This window comes from Entelurus aequoreus, linkage group LG19 (assembly GCF_033978785.1).
Source record: "Entelurus aequoreus isolate RoL-2023_Sb linkage group LG19, RoL_Eaeq_v1.1, whole genome shotgun sequence".
NCBI classification, from domain to species: Eukaryota; Metazoa; Chordata; class Actinopteri; order Syngnathiformes; family Syngnathidae; genus Entelurus; species Entelurus aequoreus.
This window is the reverse complement of record NC_084749.1, coordinates 6783308-6804152: the sequence shown is the minus strand read 5'-3', so window position 1 is coordinate 6804152 and position 20845 is coordinate 6783308. Positions and strand designations below refer to the sequence as shown.

Below are 20845 nucleotides of genomic sequence, written 5' to 3'. Positions count from 1 at the left end.
ACAAGCTATGGAAATTATATCAGTAGAAAAAAACTGCATTTAGTTTAGATATGAATGAGTCTTGTATTGGAATATGGGATACATTATTTACATTTGTTTAAACTATTAAATGAATCTAAAATATGACATATCTTTGTGGAAAATATTGAACACAATAGGCTTATGAGATGTGATGCAAGTGTAAGTCACTGTCACATTATTCTTTTTTTCAATGTTCTTTTTTTAATAAATGGCTGTGATGATAATTTAAATGAAGGCTTTCTAATCACTGCTATGTTGGAATTCTTATTAATATTGATACTGTTGTTGATATTATTCATCTTTGTTTTGACTACTTTTGGATTGTTTTGTGTCATGTTTGTGTGTCCTCTCAATTACTCTGTTGATTGCTATTCCGAATGTTGGTTTGGAATTGTGTTATGGTATTATTGTGTATTTTTTTGTTGGACCGATTAATACATTTAAAACAATAACAATAATACTAATAATAATAATTTCCTATTTATGTTAATTGTACTGACAATGAATTATTTTCATGCAAAATAAGAAAAACGTAGTAAAAAATTGTCGCCACAACAACATAAATAACCACTTTCTTTGCAGGCAGATATTGCTGACAATGTGAGGACTGACAGACTGACAGACTGGCAGACTGACAGACGCTGTGCTCGCATGACGACAACCATTTGCTGGACGTACAGACGAGAAACTGCAACCTCAGTATCAACCCAGGATCAATTCGATACCAATATTGTGAGATCAATACGCCCACCCTTACTGGACTAGTGTGAATTGATTAACGTGGACCCCGACTTAAACAAGTTGAAAAACTTATTGGGGTGTTACCATTTAGTGGTCAATTGTACGGAATATGTACTGTACTGTGCAATCTACTAATAAAGTTTCAATCAATCAATCAGTGTGGATCTGTGGTGGGACACAACGGTGGGTGTGCGATGTAAATATCGGCGCACATCCCAGATTTAGAAGATCTTCATGTGTGTACCTCGCTTTAGTGTGGGTGAGGGAGGACCATGACTGCCAGTGCACTTGACTTTCATGCTACAAGAAAACAAACGAGAGGTTACAACAAACGCACTTTCACTTTTCTCAAGAGAACGTCATGGCGGTCTATTCAGAAAATATGTTACAAGTCCGTACCTCATGTAAGAATCACATCACATACATTACATTATGTACACAAATCTACAAAATATACATCAACTACTCACTCCATGGATGTCATTGCCATGTTCCTTCAGTCACATGACCACAGAGGTGTCACACTGCTAATGAAATGTCATCAGCAATCGACGCACACACAGTCACTATGGCTGGTACCTGGAATTAAAAAGTGTCATGTTCCAAGATATGATACAGTGGTCTCTTTCTGACAAGAAAATGACAGGCCGGTGAAAGTGAAGACGTGAGCGCTTTTCTGACTTCCCTGCGTGAGTGCAGCTCGGCGAGGAGGGGGAAGCGGGTCGACGTGGGGAATGTGTTAAAAGCGTCCTCAAGCTTGTGCACCGCATGACTTTAATTAAGGCAGGCCTGGGCAATTATTTTGCCTCGGGGGGCAAAAATTAGTTTGGTAGCCGGTATATCTATTTTTAGGAACACTAATACAAAACCCCACAATAATGTTTGATTGAAAGCTAAAAACGTTATGACAGACCGCCTTAAAAAAACGGAATGGAATTTTACTTTTTTTTTACTGGATGAGACACCCAGAATGTACATGAAAATAAAGAACGTGGGATTTACAATATTAACCATGAAGGATAAAACACTGAATATTGACTACATATGAACGTCACGCCCTCTCTCCAATGTCCACTTATTTTACAATCAAGCGAAACGCAACAGAAATGCAACAAACAGCGAAATAAGGACGCAGAGGTTAAAAAAAACACCTACAATCTGATATATCTGATACATCACTAAGCTTTAGAACTTCCTTGTAAAGATCTCCTTCCACGTCTGTCCCTGACACCCACATTTCAGGCTGACTCTCTGTGGAAACGCTCCCCCCCACACTGCTTGGTGCCTCGTCTGAGCTGCTGTGACTTAGATGACCATAGTAACTAATTAGATGACCATAGTAACTAATTAGATGACCATAGTAACTAGTATATCATGCAAAAGCGCAGATTCCAACCATTGAAATACTTAGTATAGTTGAAGACTTAGTCATTTGAAAACATCACTGCGCATCATAATGGCAGCTACACTTTACAGCAGGGGTCACCAACGCGGTGCCCGCGGGCACCAGGTAGCCCGTAAGGACCAGATGAGTAGCCCGCTGGCCTGTTCTAAAAATAGCTCAAATAGCAGCACTTACCAGTGAGCTGCCTCTATTTTTTAAATTTTATTTATTTACTAGCAAGCTGGTCTCGCTTTGCTCGACATTTTTAATTCTAAGAGAGACAAAACTCAAATAGAATTTGAAAATCCAAGAAAATATTTTAAAGACTTGGTCTTCACTTGTTTAAATAAATGCATTAATTTTTTTACTTTGCTTCTTATAACTTTCAGAAAGACAATGTTAGAGAAAAAATACAACCTTAAAGATGATTTTAGGATTTTTAAACACATATACCTTTTTTACCTTTTAAATTCCTTCCTCTTCTTTCCTGACAATTTAAATCAATGTTCAAGTAAATTAATTTTTTTATTGTAAAGAATAATAAATACATTTTGAATTAATTCTTCATTTTAGCTTCTGTTTTTTCGACGAAGAATATTTGTGAAATATTTCTTAAAACTTATTATGATTAAAATTCAAAAAAAATATTCTGGCAAATCTAGAAAATCTGTAGAATCAAATTTAAATCTTATTTCAAAGTCTTTTTAATTCCTTTTAAAAAATTTGTTCTGGAAAATCTAGAAGAAATAATGATTTGTCTTTGTTAGAAGTATAGCTTGGTCCAATTTGTTATATATTCTAACAAAGTGCAGATTGGATTTTAACCTATTTAAAACATGTCATCAAAATTCTAAAATTAATCTTAATCAGGAAAAATTACTATTGATGTTCCATAAATTATTTTTTTAATTTTTTCAAAAAGATTCGAATTAGCTAGTTTTTCTCTTCTTTTTTTCGGTTGAATCTTGAATTTTACAGAGTCGAAATTGAAGATAACTATGCTTCAAAATTCAAGTCATTTTTTTCGTGTTTTCTCCTCTTTTAAATCGTTCAATTAAGTGTAAATATCATTCATTATTAATAATAACATAGAGTTAAAGGTAAATTGAGCAAATTGGCTATTTCTGGCAATTTATTGAAGTGTGTATCAAACTGGTAGTCCTTCGCATTAATCACTACCCAAGAAGTAGCTCTTGCTTTCAAAAAGGTTGGTGACCCCTGCTTTACAGCTTAAAGATCTAAAAAAAATGATTTGCGGTTGTCCGCCGGGCCAGATTGAGAAGCTTAACGGGCCGCATGTGCCTTAATTTGCCCAGGTCTGCCTTAAAGGTTTGTCCTGTGAGTCTCGGCAAAATGGAAGTACAGGAATAAATAAATAAATGATAAATGGGTATAGCGCTTTTCTACCTTCAAGGTACTCAAAGCGCTTTGACACTATTTCCACATTCACCCATTCACACACACATTCACACACTGATGGAGGGAGCTGCCATGCAAGGCGCTAACCAGCACCCATCAGGAGCAAGGGTGAAGTGTCTTGCCCAAGGACACAACGGACGTGACTAGGATGGTAGAAGGTGGGGATTGAACCCCAGTAACCAGCAACCCTCCGATTGCTGGCACGGCCACTCTACCAACTTCGCCACGCCGTCCCAAAGGAAAGTACAGTCTTGATCAAAAGTGTACATACACGTGTAAAGAACATCATGTCATGGCTGTTTCGAGTTTCCAATCATTTCTACAACTCTTATTTTTTTGTGATGTAGTGATTGGAGCACATACTTGTTGGTCACAAAAAACATTCATGAAGTTTGCTTCTTTTATGAATTTATTATGGGTCTACTGAAAATGTGAGGGTCAAAAGTATACATACAGCAATGGTAATATTTGCTTACATGTCCCTTGGCAAGTTTACCTGCAATAAGGCGCTTTTGGTAGCCATCCACAAGCTTTTGCTTGAATTTTTGACCACAAAATTGGTGTAGTTCAGCTAAATGTGTTGCTTTTCTGACATGGACTTGTTTCTTCAGCATTGTCCACACGTTTAAGTCAGGATTTTGGGAAGGCCATTCTAAAACCTTCATTCCAGCCTGATTTAGCCATTCCTTTACTACTTTTGAGGTGTGTTTGGGGTCATTGTCCTGTTGGAACACCCAACTGCGCCCAAGACCCAACCTCCGGGCTGATGATTTTAGCTTGTCCTGAAGAATTTGGAGCTAATCCTCCTTTTTAATTGTCCCATTTAAAGCACCAGTTCCATTGGCAGCAAAACAGGCCCAGAGCATAATACTACCACCACCATGCTTGGCGGTAGGAATGGTGTTCCTGAGATTAAAGGCCTCACCTTTTCTCCTCCAAACATATTGCTGGGTATTGTGGCCAAACAGCTCCATTTTTGTTTCATCTGACATCACATGGACAAAGATAAGACCTTCTGGAGGAAAGTTCTGTGGTCAGATGAAACAAAAATGGGTGTTCCAACAGGACAATGACCCCAAACATACGTCAAAAGTGGTAAAGGAATGCCTAAATCAGGCTAGAATGAAGGTTTTAGAATGGCCTTCCCAAAGTCCTGACTTAAACGTGTGGACAATGCTGAAGAAACAAGTCCATGTCAGAAAACCGACAAATTTAGCTGAACTGCACCAATTTTGCCAAGAGGAGTGGCCAAAAATTCAAGCAGAAGCTTGTGGATGACTACCAAAAGCGCCTTATTGCAGGTAAACTTGCCAAGGGTCATGTAAGCAAATATTAACATTGCTGTATGTATACTTTTGACCCAGCACATTTTCAGTAGACCCATAATAAATTCATAAAAGAAGCAAACTTCATGAATGTTTTTTGTGACCAACAAGTATGTGCTCCAATCACTATCACAAAAAAATAAGAGTTGTAGAAATGATTGGAAACTCAAGACAGCCATGACATGATGTTCTTCACAAGTGTATGTACACTTTTGACCACGACTGTATTTTGCCTTCACTAGCCGGCCAAAAACATCAATCAGAGTCTAAACACACACTGATAACATTCAAAATCCGATGTCTTCATTATAGAACTGTAAATTTGTTTTTTTAAAAAGGGGCCATAAGTGTAGGCTTAAAATGAAAGGGGACCCGTGATTGTATCCAGGGGGTACACCGCCTCCTGCCTTCACTCAGTCACATGGAGGGAAGAAGATTTTAACAAAAGATGTTGACTTGATCATTTCTAGGATTAGAAAAATATCCCTAAAAGTGTAGTTAGGAACATACAATCAGCTACAAAGCATTCTAAAAAGACCCATAAAGGCTCGTTCAAGAGTCAGGAATGGAGTATTTACACTGTGCAAATGAACCACCAAGCAAGTGTTCCTCTTGACGCACACGCCAAGTCTACGTCAGTCTGGTCTTCACATCATTGGACTTCTTTCACTGACAATGGCTGCCATCTTTGGATCGATTCATGAAAAGAAGCCAAATGTTTGGGCTTTAGAGGAGAGTAAATAAAATAAGACCGGCGTCCGCTGATGTGAATTCAGAAGAAGATGACATCTTCCTTGTTGAGGTCTTCTGTGCTGATGTAGGGCGGCGGTAGCGGCATGTGGGGGTCAGGGCAGAGGCCCTGGGGCTGCACCTGGGCCGGCAGGATGGAGTGAGGCTGAGCGAGAGGCACGGGAGGCTTGTGGAGAGTCGCAGGGTGGCCGGTGCTAGGAACGGTAGATTGGGAATCCGGTCCGGAAATGTCTGGAGGGCTTGGATCTGATGAGGGTTTGATTTGAGAACGATAAAAATTAAGAGTTGATTTGACAGTGATCCATGTTATTTTTGTTGCGTTCTGTCAAGTTTATGGGTGTGCAGCAGCCATTAATCATAGCGAAGAATGGCACACTGAGGGATGTTTCACAGGGAGAGGCAGGGACTGATGGCATGGAATCAAAGAATTCATTAAACTGCGTGTGTGTGTGTGTGTTCTGGCAATGCTTACTTAATGGGGACATCGCTCTGTTTACACAGTCACCTTTAGGGGACCTCTGACGGTATGGGGACAAAAAAACAGGTCCCCTAAAGGTAAACCTTTTGAAATGATAGTCAGATCCATTCTGAAGATGCCTAAGTGATGTTTAAGCTTTGGCCCATAAAACATGTTTACTATAAGAGGACAGCTGTAGTGCTGTATTCTGAGGATCATGTCATATTTAATTTGAACTTTTTTTCTTTTCTTTTTTTTTTAATTGTCCTCAGTAGTCAGGTACAAATGTGTGTGAATTATGCAAAATTATTTAAATTTGGTCCCCATGAACCAAATTAACTCTTTTTCCCCAGGGTCCCCAGTAAGAATGATCAGCACATTACTTCATCAATCCAGAGATTTAAAGACGTGTATGAGCTAACTGGGCAGTGGACATTTTACCTACTTTTTTTTATGCCTCCACAACCTGTAGAAAGGGTGGTCCCCACAAGTGATGATCAAAAACTTGGTCCCCATTCCAAATTATAACCAGTATATGTGTGTGTGTTCTGGCAATGCTTACTTAATGGGGACATCGCTCTGTTTACACCAGGGATGTCCAAACTTTTTCCACTGAGGGCCGCACACGGAAAAAATAAAGCATGCGGGGGCCATTTTGATATTTTTCATTTCAAACCATAACAAAATATATGGATTTTTTTAATTTATTTTTTTACTTTTAGGGCTGCCGGGGACCATGAAGGGTCTAAGTCATTAAAAAGTTAAAAACAAGTCAAATTATTATTATTTTTTTTAATTTAACGCTTATAGAAAATCTCTACAGTATATCAACTTCAGGTTGATATAAAGTTAAAAAAAAAAAAAAAGGTTTTATGCCTTTTCTGTCAAAGACAACTTTGTTTTTTTTATAATAAATCTGAATTATGCAGTATTTCCCCCACTGCCCAAAACATTCAGAAACCAATGTTTGATGTGAAGTAATTAGAGCCTTAAAAAGATCAATAATGCAGGACACTATTGATTTTAATTCATTAATATTTTTGAGTAATCACAGTGAAAAGATAAATAAAATCCCATTAAATATTTTTGGGATCCAAAGGTGCCCCACTCATTAAGTGATACATTTTTATTCTTTTTTTTTTTTTTACTTTCAACACTTAAGTTACGAGATCAACTTCAGATATATCTGTCGATTTTAGGTTCTAACTAATATTTTGTTTGTTTTATGCTCTTTTGTCAAAGAAAACATTGATGTTCTTGTATGCCAACCACACAAAATATGCAATATTTTCCACATAAAACATTTTAAAGTGAAATATTAGAAATAATTGAAGCCTTGAATAGGTCAATAATTCATTATAACATTGATTTTTAATTTTTTTTGAGCAATGGCAAAAAAAGAAACAAAGATAGACAAAAGAAAAAAAACAGCCCGCATGGCAGCTTTGCAACTTTTTCTAGTTTGAATTCACCTCATTCCACTTTTTTAAATGTTTTTTTTTATTTTTGCTTTAGCATTTCCAGAATGTGTGGCGGGCCGGTAAACAATTAGCTGCGGGACGCAAATGGCCCCCGGGCCGCACTTTGGACACCCCTGGTTTACACAGTCACCTTTAGGGGACCTCTGACTGTATGGGGACAAAAAAACAGGTGCCTTAAAGGAAAACCTTTTCAAATGAAAGTCAGATCCATTCTGAAGATGCCTGGCTTGAGGTAAAGGCTAATTCGCTTTTAGCGTAACGTTAGCTCATTTTGCTGTGTGTGTGTGTGTGTGTGTTACGGACAGCAAAGCCCTGTCTGTCTGTTATTTCACTTTACCTGTTTCTGTGTTGATTGAGCTGTGTTAAAGCAGCAAAAAAGGACATTATGTTAAATGAAGAGTTTCTGTCTCTGATAGTTGATATAATAATGTAAGTGCATCATTAAGCCTACATGAACTCCATGGTGTTCAGGGATGAATAGTCTCTCCTATTGCTATTGTACTATTTTTTCAGTTATAGTTACATTAATCATTAGTAATGCAGCAGCCTAGTTTTGAATGGCAGGGTCCCTGCTATCACATGTTGATAGAAATATAACATTTACATAATAAAAATCAACTACAGGCTTCCCCAATGCTGTAATAAATTAAGCATGATGAGTTGACTTGAAACTGTTTAAAGGCCTACTGAAAGCCACTACTACCGACCACGCAGTCTGATAGTTTATATATCAATGATGAAATCTTAACATTGCAACACATGCCAATACGGCCGGGTTAACTTATAAAGTGACATTTAAAATTTCCCGGGAAATATCCGGCTGAAACGTCGCGGTATGATGACGTATGCGCGTGACGAAGTCAGTTTAACGGAAGTTATGGTACCCCGTAGAATCCTATACAAAAAGCTCTGTTTTCATTTCATAATTCCACAGTATTCTGGACATCTTTTGCAATTTGTTTAATGAACAATGAAGGCTGCAAAGAAGACAGTTGTAGGTGGGATCGGTGTATTAGCAGCGGACTACAGCAACACAACCAGGAGGACATTGTTGGAGAGCAGACGCGCTAGCCGCCGACCTCACCTTGACTTCCTACGTCTCCGGGCCGCCAAACGCATCGGGTGAAGTCCTTCGTCCTTCCGCCGATCGCTGGAACGCAGGTGAGCACGGGTGTTGATGAGCAGATGAGGGCTGGCTGGCGTAGGTGGAGAGCTAATGTTTTTAGCATAGCTCTGTGCGGTCCGGTTGCTAAGTTGCTAAGTTAGCTTCTATGGCGTCGTTAGCACAGCATTGTTAACCTTCGCCAGCCTGGAAAGCATTAACCGTGTAGTTACATGTCCACGGTTTAATAGTATTGTTGATTTTCTATCTATCCTTCCAGTCAGGGGTTTATTTTTTTGTTTCTATATGCAGTTAAAGCACGATGCTATCACGTTAGCTCGTAGCTAAAGCATTTCGCCGATGTATTGTCGTGGAGATAAAAGGCACTGAATGTCCATTTCGCGTTCTCGACTCTCATTTTCAAGAGGATATAGTATCCCAGGTGGTTTAAAATACAAATCCGTGATCCACAATAGAAAAAGGAGAGAGTGTGGAATCCAATGAGCCAGCTTGTACCTAAGTTACGGTCAGAGCGAAAAAAAATATGTATTTCACTGCATTCTAGTCCATCACTCTAACGTTCCTCGTCCACGAATCTTTCATCCTTGCTCAAATTAATGGGGTAATGGTCCGAATCCCTCTAGCTGCGTTGAAAACAATAGGAAAATATGAGGGAGTGAACAACTGACAACGTCACGCTACTTCCGGTAGGGGCAATGCTTTTTTTTATCAGAGACCAAAAGTTGCGAACTTTATCGACGTTGTTCTATACTAAATCCTTTCAGCAAAAATATGGCAATATCGCAAAATGATCAAGTATGACACAAAGAATGGATCTGCTATCCCCGTTTAAATAAAAAAAATTCATTTCAGTAGGCCTTTAATGTTGCACTTTTTTTATGTAGAAGAAAAGTGTCATTTTATTTAATCTGAGCAACAACTTGAGGCAGTTTAATGTTGATTAACGTGGGCAGAATTATTATAGTGTTCCCAATGTTAAAAGGATAAAGCCATTGTTTACAAATTTGGTAAATAAATAACCAAAAAATGTATATTTTGTTGTTTTCTTACTGTACCGAAAATGAACCGAACCGTAACTTCTAAACCGAGGTACGTACCGAACCAAGATTTTTGTGTACCGTTACACCCCTACGTGTATGAGCTAACTGGGCAGTGGCCATTTTACTTAATTTTTTTTATGCCTCCACAACCTGTAGAAAGGGTGGTGCCCACAAGTGATGATCAAAAACTTGGTCCCCATTCCAGTGTGTGTGTGTGTGTGTGTGTGTGTGTGTGTGTGTACCTAAGTGATGATGCAGGGAGGGCGGCATAGGAGGCGCAGCAGACAACAGGGGTTGCTGGTTGGGGCTGACGGAGCGCTTGGCTTTGAGGGCGTTGTCGTCGCGAGCTGACAGCTTCAGAGGAAGAATCTGCTTCATGTCCACGGAGGCTGGGGAAGGAGGAGAGTGATTAACACGCTTTTATTGTGAAATATAATTCTTACGCTCAAGTGAAGCAGCTTGGCTTCTTGTTATTTGATAAAAAAGCAGAGCGTCGGTGCTGACGTGATCATAAGTAACCACTCAAATGCTAATGTTTTAGAATCATGGTTGCACTGCATCTATGATGTAATATTATCCTACAGACTGAGGAATACTTCTGTTTCAAGTCTTGTCGTAGTACAAAACTCAAAACCAGTGAAGTTGGCACTTTGTGTAATTCGTAAATAAAAAGAGAATACAATGATTTTCAAATCCTTTTCAACTTATATTCAATTGAATAGACTGCAAAGACACGATATTTCATGTTCACACTGAGAAACTTTTTTTTTTGTTGTTGCAAATAATCATTAACTTAGAATTTAATGGCAGCAACACATTGCAAAAAAGTTGTCACAGGGACATTTTACCACTGTGTTACATGGCCTTTCCTTTTAACAACACTCTTTAAAGGTTTGGGAACTGAGGAGACACATTTTTGAAGTGGAATTATTTCCCATTCTTGCTTGATGTAAAGCTTAAGTTGTTCAACAGTCTCCCTTCTCATATTTTAGCCTTCACATTTTCAATAGTAGACAGGTCTGGACTACAGGCAGGCCAGTCTAGTACCCGCACTCTTTTACTATGAAGCCATGCTGTTGTAACACGTGGCTTGGCATTGTCTTGCTGAAATAAGCAGGGGCGTCCATGGTAACGTTGCTTGGATGGCAACATATGTTGCTCCAAAACCTGTATGTACCTTTCAGCATTAATGGTGCCTTTACAGATGTGTAATTTACCCATGCCTTGGGCACTAATACACCCCCATACCATCACACATGCTGGCTTTTGAACTTTGCGCCTAGAACAATCCAGATGGTTATTTTCCTCTTTGGTCCGGAGGAAACAATGTCCAGTGTCCAAAAACAATTTGAAATGTGGACTCGTCAGATCACAAAACACTTTTCCACTTTGCATCAGTTCATCTTAGATGAGCTCGGGCCCAGCGAAGCCGGCGGCGTTTCTGGGTGTTGTTGATAAATGGCTTTTCGCTTTGCATAGTAGAGTTTTAACTTGCACTTACAGATGTAGCGACCAACTGTAGTTACTGTAGTTTCTGAAGTGTTCCTGAGCCCATGTGGTGATATCCTTTACACACTGATGTCGCTTTTTGATGCAGTACTGCCTGAGGGATCGAAGGTCCGTAATATCATCGCTTACGTGCAGTGATTTCTCCAAATCCTCTGAACCTTTTGATGTTAATATGAACCGTAGATGGTAAAATCCCTAAATTCCTTGCAATAGCTGGTTGAGAAATGTTGTTCTTAAACAATTTGCTCACGCATTTGTTGACAAAGTGGTGACCCTCGCCCCGTCCTTGTTTGTGAATGACTGAGCATTTCATGGAAGCTGCTTTTACACCCAATCATGGCACCCACCTGTTCCCAATTATCCTGTTCACCTGTGGGATTTTCCAAATAAGTCTTTGATGAGAATTCCTCAACTTTCTCAGTCTTTTTTGCCACTTGTGCCAGCTTTTTTGAAACATGTTGCAGGCATCAAATTCCAAATGAGCTAATAATTGCGAAAAAAAACCCAACGTTTTCCAGTTCGAACGTTAAGCATCTTGTCTTTGCAGTCTATTCAATTGAATATAAGTTGAAAAGGATTTGCAAATCATTGTATTTTGTTTTTATTTACCATTTACACAACGTGACAACTTCACTGCTTTTGAGTTTTGTACAAACAAGTACTTAAATAACTAGCATGCGCAAGGCAGGCTAATAAGATGATAGTGCGGTGGTGAATAGAGCGAACAGCAAAACAGAATATGATGTGAACATGAGGTAGAACAGTCACAGTGACAGATTAGTTCCAGAGTTACTTCACGGCGTCCATCAGATTGACAGCATGACGGGTGGTTTTGGCATACAGTTATTCGACACGCCTGCTGGAGGGGAGGAGTTTGAACGGTTTGTGACCAGGGTGTGAGATGTCTGCAGTGATGCTCCCTGCCCCTTTCAAAATGACCTTACAAATATGATGAATGAATGAATGACTGAATGATGAATGACATTGAGTCACAATTTGTCTTCACTGTCATGAATATTTTTAGTGTAATTCCGCTCAAGGTCTCTGATTGTCTTCTTGTTTGGCTGCATTTGAAGTCATAGCCAAATTTATCCCAACTTATAATTACCGGACTACTTTTTTCCCAAGCTTTAACCCCTGCGGCTTATTCAAAGCCACGGGGAGAACATGCGAACTCCACTCAGAAAGACCCCGAGCCCGGGGATCAAACTCAGGACCATCTTATTGTGAGGCACACGCACTAACCCGTGATGTCCTATGGATCACCTCAGCACGATACTGCGTGCGCCAATATGGCGACTTACCAGTGCTGTCAGTACGCTGCGAGGCCTTGCCGCTCTTGACTCCCTTCCCTTTGCCGCTGCTGAGGGCGGCCAGTTTGGTGGGGATCTGCTGCTGCACCCCCAGCAGTTTGTGCTGCTGGTTGGTGGTGCTGAAGAGGTGGAGCGGCACCTCGGTCTTCAACGGCAGGGTGGAGGAGCTGGCGTCCCGCCGCAACGTCACCTCAGGCCGCTCCGAGTAGTCAGCCGGTGCCACGGAGAGGCTGCCACGCACAAGGGGCTTCTGGGGCAGGGGGGCTTCAGAGAGGCCGGTGGAGCCGCTGAGGCCAGAGGATAAGAGGAGATCCCCGTTTAGGCTGCCTGCCAGAGGAACCACCTGAAGGCGGGAAGAAGGCACGGTGAGAATGAATCGCCTTCCAGTTGTTTCACTTCCTCTCACACATTTTAATCATAGGCTTGAATAACTTTGAATTTTAAGCCCTTATTTATTTTTCAGAACAGTTATTTTACCAGGATGGAATGATAAAAGAATGTAAATCTTTAGTATTTTTTAGAAATATATTTATATATATTTTAATTTTATTTAGGATTTTTGGGATTCTAAATCATACAGGCTGAAATGCACACATAAAGCCACACTAATACCGTACATTTCGGACTATAAGCTGCTACTTTTTTCCGATGTTTTTTATATATTTTCTTTGCTGATGGCCATCATTAGGGATGATGTTTGATAAAAAATTATCGAGTTCGAGCCTATTATCGAATCCTCTTATCGATTCTCTTATCGAGTCCAGATAGGTTGTTGTATATGGAAAAAAAACACACAATATTTGGTTTAACAAAAGCTCACTTTTAGTATATAACAAAAAAAATAAATCTAATAAATAAATAAATATTGACTGTTACCCCCCTAAAAAAATAAAATAAAACAAATAAATATTGACTGTTGTTACCTAAAGTATATTAAGTGGGATTTTTCAGAAAAACAAATATATACAGTAACACAAAAACAAGCTGTCTCTGTGATCACTATAGGTGTATAGATAATAATATAGTGTTAAATAAAATCAGTCCCTTGGGCACAAAACTGAAAATAATACAGCTCTCCAAAAAGTGCACTTCTGCTGCTATTTGACATAACTGTTTGTTATGATGCTTTGACATTTTTGCACTTTATTTCTTTATTGAAAGAACATTCTATGAAGAGAAAAGTTGTTTGCAAATGTGGTTACAATGCTAAAAAATGAAAAGTTAAAGCTAAGAAAAGAAATACACTTTATTGAGTTAACATTATTTCTTTATAGGGGGAAAGATGTGATGTTATGAGCTAGGGAATATAACAACTACACTACCTAGCATGCAACGGGAGTGACGAGCATGCGCGGTAGCCTCGAAAAGTGTTGTTGCATGTCGCCACCCGGCAGCTAAGAATGAGGTTATGAGCACGCTGTGAAAGTAAACGCCTCGTCTGCATTATTTATAATTAGACAGACAACACATATACAGTGTGATTTTGTTTTGTTTACAAGGAAAGAAAAACAAAAGTTGAAAAAGGGAGATGTGTTGTATATATATGTATGTGCTGCGGTTGCTTTAAGAACGTTGCGACAGCTGCCGTAAAGGAGGTGCGTTGCTAGCCTGGTTGCTATGTTTCCGGTTGGTCGTAAAAGTGTTGGTCATGTGTTTGTACCCTGCTCAAATCTCTCAGTAAAGTTATTCATTGGATTATACCTTTTGTTGTGAACTTTATTACACCTTGGAGCGCTTTTTCCCGTCCATTGTTTTTCCTGCTTTCGCTATCTGCGCCTAATGACTGAGCTACGTGACGTCATTTCTTGTGATGTCCCACGGAGCATTTCTGGTCGGGACGGGATTCCAGGGATTCGAATAAAGAACCAACTCTTTTTCTTTACTATGATGGTCTCGATTACGGGTACCGGTTCTCAAAAAGGGATTAGAGTCCGAGGACTCGGTTCTTCTCTTATCGAACACCCGGGAAATACGGTTTCGAGTATCATCCCTAGCCATCATGCAATAATTTAAAAAACCAACGACAAGCAAACATACTGATAACGCGTGTTATTGTTTGTGCAATGGCGCCAGCTTTTGGACGAGTTTTCTAACCCTCCCATTTAGCCCAACCAGAAGTAGAAGTGCCGTTCAGTCTTCTAGCCGTGCAAAGCGTTTTGTACTCGTATGGATTTTCCATTCATCACTCCAAGCAACGTTTGTAAGTGTTACAATATAACCTAATATGTTTACACTAACTAAACCATTTTGTTTGGACCCAGTGCCTTTTAAAGTTAAAGTACCACGGATAGTCACACACACACACGAGGTGTGGTGAAATGTGTCCTCTGCATTTGACCCATTCCCTTGTTCCACCCCCTGGGAGGTGAGGGGAGCAGTGGCCGCGCCCGGGAATCATTTTGGTGATTTAACCCCCAATTCCAACCCTTGATGCTGAGTACCAAGCAGGGAGGTAATGGCTCCTATTTTTATAGTCTTTGGGATGACTCGGCCGGGGTTTGAACTCACGACCTACCCATCTCAGGGCGGACACTCTAACCACAAGGCCACTGGAGCAGGTTAAGCAGACATGACACACTTTTAATAGTAAGAGCCTCTGTGTCACGCCGTGCCGTGCCGTGACAGTAACACAACCTTGAGAGTAAAAAACAAAAACAAAAATTCTACTGAGCACATTTTTCACTTTTGATGTGTTATTAAAAACGCTTAAGGACAACACACACACGTCCACACTCGCCCAAAATGAGAGAACATATTCCCCTTAATAGTCTTTTTACATAGAGGCGTGTCTGCTGACCTCCGGCCAGCTTCATGTTCAATCAAAGAGCTGTGCCAAGCAGAAAAGTGTCATTAGAAAACATCACCACCACTTGCGTCGGACGGTGCCACCATCTGCACCTATCCCAAGGTCAAACTTTAACGCCAGCTGGAGCACTACACACAAGCTCTCTGTAAGTTGGCTCCCCCTCCATCGGACAAGTTGCAACAGGTTTGCTGATTCTGCCGTCAAAGATTACTCTGTCAATCTAGAGCCGCCATCAATCATTTAACTGTCAGACGCCATCAATAAGCTTCTACCTGGAGGAGCTTCAGGTGCTGATGGAGTCACAGCAGAGATGACGAGAGCTGCACTCACCCCTGTCACCCACCAGCTGGAACACCTTTGCCAGATGATCTGGGCTGAAGAGCATTTTTGCTTTATTCATTATTGATGTGTTTCTTGCTACTTTATGTTGTATATTTTTTTACATGAGGTTTCCATTTCATTTTGTCATCTATTATTACACCCAAAAATGTGTTTTATTTTAACCTTTTAATTAGAGTAGGCCGATATTATCGGCCGATAAATGCTTTAAAATGTAATATCGGAAATTATCTGTATCGGTTTCAACCTCCCGATTTTCCCGGGAGACTCCCGAATTTCAGTGCCCCTCCCGAAAATCTCCCGGGGCAACCATTCTACCGAATTTCTCCCGAACAACATTATTGGGAATTCCGAATTCGGAGGTCTCAAGGTTGGCAAGTATGCTCTAGTATACTCGGGACTGAAGCTGTGTGCCTTCATTGTTTTTGTAGCTGTTGTTTTGAGGCATGTTTAAAAAAAGATACCGTATTTCCTTGAATAGCCGCAGGGGCGCTAATTAATTTAAAACCTCCTGTCACTCCGGCGCTTACCAGAAGCCTGCGGGATGGCCAAGCATGCGCTAATTATTTTAAAACCTCTTCTCACTCCGGCGCTTACCTTATCATGAAAAGCACATTTAATTAAAAAAAACGTTATTATTGTCTTACCTTTATGTATTAATGAGTCCATGCCAGCTCCTTTTGAAGAAAAGCATCGATATAGAAGTCTTACTTATCTTTCTTCAGTTTTAAAAGTCTCTCTGTCTCGATGGAGATCTTCCTTTTAAGTATTACCTCCTGCTTCGATTGAAAGTCCAGTTTAGAAGACCGTTTTATTTTAGATATGTAATCTTCCATGGTAAAAGTCCAAGCAAACAATGGCTGCGCACTCTTGCTGCTGGTTGTCTTCTTCTGCAGCACTCTTCTGCAGTACCAGCAGTCGCAAGAAGGATCACTAGCGCCCTCTACCAACAGGAGGCGGGAGTCATTTAATGACTCATATTTGACCCGGCGGAAGTGCCAAGCATGCGCTAATTATTTTGCAAAACGAGTTTGACCCGGCTGTAATTCGAGGCATGCGAATACTATATTCCCGGCGCCAATTCAAGGAAATACGGTATACAGTATATATATATGCACTTTGTGAAAGTCAAAGTATAGTATCTCCCATAGATACTGAATAAGTGTACGTTATATGAGGCATAAATAACCAACTGAGAACGTGCCTGGTATGTTAACGTAACATATTGTGGTAAGAGTCATTCAAATAACTATAACATATAGAACATGCTATACGTTTACCAAACAATCTGTCACTCCTAATCGCTAAATCCCATGAAATCTTCTTCCTCTGTGTCGCTTCTAAACAACTCTGCCAACTCCAAAGGTAGACAATGCGCCACTTCCTCTTCTATCGGTACGTCACTTACGCCAGAGTCATCGTCAGTTGCAGTTCCAATTATTCCAGCCTTTCTGAATCCGGACAGGATGGTTTCGGTTGTCACTGAAGCCCATGCTTTCTTTGTCGATCCATCTAATGACATCGCTTACTCCAAACTTTCTTTCTGCTGCTCGACTGCCGTTTTCTGCTGCATATTTCACTACTTCCAGCTTGTAACCTGCAGTATATGACTTCCTTTTCGGTTTCATTTTTGTTCAGCCCTTGTCAGTTTTTATATGTCACCGCCAATGTTGAAATGATCACTTTTCATAGGTACGGAAGTAGCAGCAGGTAGCATCTTTTTTTTCACAATGCACTTCTGCCATGACCCGCCCCCGCCAAATTTGTATTGGTTGACGTGTGTGTGTGTGTGACGATTGCTGATATACGCCTAGTCTCTTACGTGAATGAGATAAATAATAGGGATGTCCGATAATGGCTTTTTGCCGATATCCGATATGCCGATATTGTCCAACTCTTTAATTACCGATACCGATATCAACCGATACCGATATCAACCGATATATACAGTCGTGGAATTAACACATTATTATGCCTAATTTGGACAACAAGGTATGGTGAAGATAAGGTACTTTTTAAAAAAATGAATAAAATAAAATAAGATAAATAAATTAAAAACATTTTGTTGAAAAAAAAAGAAAGTAAAACAATATAAAAACAGTTACATAGAAACTAGTAATTAATGAAAATTTGTAAAATTAACTGTTAAAGGTTAGTACTATTAGTGGACCAGCAGCACGCACAATCATGTGTGCTTACGGACTGTATCCCTTGCAGACTGTATTGATATATATTGATATATAATGTAGGAACCAGAATATTAATAACAGAAAGAAACAAACCTTTTGTGTGAAGGAGTGTGAATGAGTGTAAATGGGGTGGGTTGGTGCACTAATTGTAAGTGTATCTTGTGTTTTTTATGTGGATTTAATTTTTTTTAAAAAGAAAAAAAAAAACGATACTGATAATAAAAAAAACGATACCGATAATTTCCGATATTACATTTTAACGCATTTATCGGCCGATAATATCGGCAGACCGATATTATCGGACATCTCTAATAAATAATATTATTTGATATTTGAGTGAGAGTATAAATCGCACCCCCGGCTAAACTGTGAAAAAAACTGCGATTTTAATCCGAAAAATACGGTACAAAATATTTGTGTAAATAATTAATTTCACAAGGTATATACCTGCGGCTTACAGTCTGGTGCGGCTAATATATGGAAATATTTTTCTTCTATATTGTTCTTCTAAAATTTAGTGGGTGTGGCTTATATACTGGTGCGCTCTATAGTCCGAATAAAGGAGGGGTTACTGCACTACTATATGCCTGCTCCCACCTCGATGGTTTTCCTCTTGATCTTCTTCTGGTGTTCCAGGCGTTCCTTCTCCTTCTCAACAGACCGGGTGGATTCTCTCAGCCTCTCCAGGTCCTGTTGGTAGGTCTCCCTTTGCCTCTCCAGCTCCACCCTCTCTTCTGCCAGACGCTCCTGCATCCATTTTTATTTTTTTAATAACTGAAGTGCCAGTCACAGAAATACACCAACTGCCAGGTAGGTCTGACCACTGTACCTCCAAGCGCCTGCACTCCTCCTCCCTCTGCCACAGCCTGGCCTCCGTGGCCTCCACTTGTTGGCGGTGCCTGGCACGCTCCTTCTCCCAGCGCTGCTGCTCTTGCCGATGCTGGGACTGCAGTTTGTGGAAGCTGGCGAGCTCCTCTCTCTGCAGGGCCAGCGTCCGCTGCTTCTCCTGCTCCAGGAGCACGTTGCCGCGGTGGCGGCCGGGCAGGGAGGCTCGCTCCGTCAGCGAGACACGCTGCAGCTCCATGTGGCTGTCCTGCTGCGATATGATGGCCTGACCGCAGCCGAGGAAAATGTCAGACAGCAGACAAAAAAACTGCTTTGTCAACACTCAAACCAAAGTAAACATGCACTCGCTGGACACACATTAGGTACACCTGCACAGTCCAATGACATCCGCGTATGCCTTCACCGACACGATAACGGCACATATTCACTATTATGTACGCCAGTGTCTTTTAACCTTTTTTGACATTTTTTTGCTTTGAACAAATCCGAAGGCACACCACCAGCAGAAATCATTAAAAAAACAAACTCAGTTGACAGTAAAAAGTTGTCGTCACAATTGTTGGATATGACTTTAAAGCATAACCAAGCATGCATCACTATAGCTCTTGTCTCAAAGTAGGTGTACTGTCACCACCTGTCACATCACGCCCTGACTTATTTGGACTTTTTTTGCTGTTTTCCTGTGTGTAGTGTTTTACTTCTTGTCTTGCACTCCTATTTTGGTGGCTTTTTCTCTTTTTTTGGTATTTTCCTGTAGCAGTTTCATGTCTTCCTTTGAGCGATATTTCCCGCATCTACTTTGTTTTAGCAATCAAGAATATTTCAGTTGTTTTTAATCCTTCTTTGTGGGGACATTGTTGATTGTCATGTTCGGATTTACATTGTGGACGCCGTCTTTGCTCTACAGTAAGTCTTTGCTGTCGTCCAGCATTCGGTTTTTGTTTACTTTGCAGCCAGTTCTCTAAGCCAGTGGTTCTCAACCTTTTTTCAGTGATGTACCCCCTGTGAACATTTTTTAAATTCAAGTACCCCCTAATCAGAGCAAAGCATTTTTGGTTGAAAAAAAGAGATAAAGAAATAAAATACAGCACTATGTCATCAGTTTCTGATTTATTAAATTGTATAACAGTGCAAAATATTGCTCATTTGTTGTGGTCTTTTTTGAACTATTTGGAAAAAAATATATAAAAATAACTAAAAACTTGTTGAGAAGTAATCATCAACTTAAATTGCCCTCTTTGGGGATTGTAATAGAGATCCATCTGGATTCATGAACTTAATTCTAAACATTTCTTCACAAAAAAATGAATCTTTAACATCAATATTTATGGAACATGTCCAAAAAAAATCTAGCTGTCAACACTGAATATTGCATTGTTGCATTTCTTTTCACAGTTCTTTTTGACAGACATTTTAGTGAGGGTCAAACCATCATGGCATGGGGGAAACTCTGGGTTTATGGTAATGAACTACTTGATTTGATGTTCAGTTTATGAACTTACATTCATATTTTGTTGAAGTATTATTCAATAAATATATTTATGAAGATTTTTGAATTGTTGCTATTTTTAGAATATTTAAAAAAAATCTCACGTACCCCTTGGCATACCTTCAAGTACCCCCAGGGGTATGCGTACCCCCATTTGAGAACCACTGCTCTAAGCTTCAATGCCCTTTCTTAGGGGCACTCACCTTTTGTTTATTTTTGGTTTAAGCATTAGAGACCTTTTTACCTGCACACTGTCTCCCGCTGTTTCCGACATCTACGAAGCTATTAGCTACCGGCTGCCACCTACTGATATGGAAGAGTATTACACGGTTACTCTGCCGAGCTCTAGACAGCACCGACACTCAACAACAACTCATCATTTGCAGACTATAATTACTGCTTTGCAAAAAATATTTTTAACCCAAATAGGTGAAACTAGATAATCTCCCACGGCACAACAGACTGTCTTTGCAGTGGTTTTCAATTGCAATGCATTATAAAAATAGTTGTGTAAAAAATGTTTCTTTTTGCTTGTACTAGATCTTTTTTTGTTTCAGACGTGTACCTGATGTGTGTGTCCGGTAAGTGAATATACACTTAACTACAAAACCCA

General features: G+C 39.9%; 1 protein-coding gene across 8 annotated transcripts in view; it reads right to left on the bottom strand.

The window, feature by feature from the left end:
* LOC133635041 (rho guanine nucleotide exchange factor 18-like) overlaps positions 1–20845 on the bottom strand; it is a 129681-nt gene that overhangs the window by 8741 nt on the left and 100095 nt on the right. For 7 of the 8 annotated variants that reach the window (XM_062027769.1, XM_062027770.1, XM_062027764.1 and 4 more), the window contains 5 exons: positions 18727–19008; positions 18495–18644; positions 12555–12906; positions 9984–10130; positions 5057–5886 (listed from right to left, as the gene is read on the bottom strand). In XM_062027769.1, the coding sequence (XP_061883753.1) occupies positions 5663–5886; positions 9984–10130; positions 12555–12906; positions 18495–18644; positions 18727–19008 (1155 nt within the window). In that variant the 3' untranslated portion in view covers positions 5057–5662. Of the gene's footprint in view, positions 1–5056; positions 5887–9983; positions 10131–12554; positions 12907–18494; positions 18645–18726; positions 19009–20845 lie in introns of those variants that run through there. The other variant, XR_009822010.1, reaches the window with a different exon arrangement.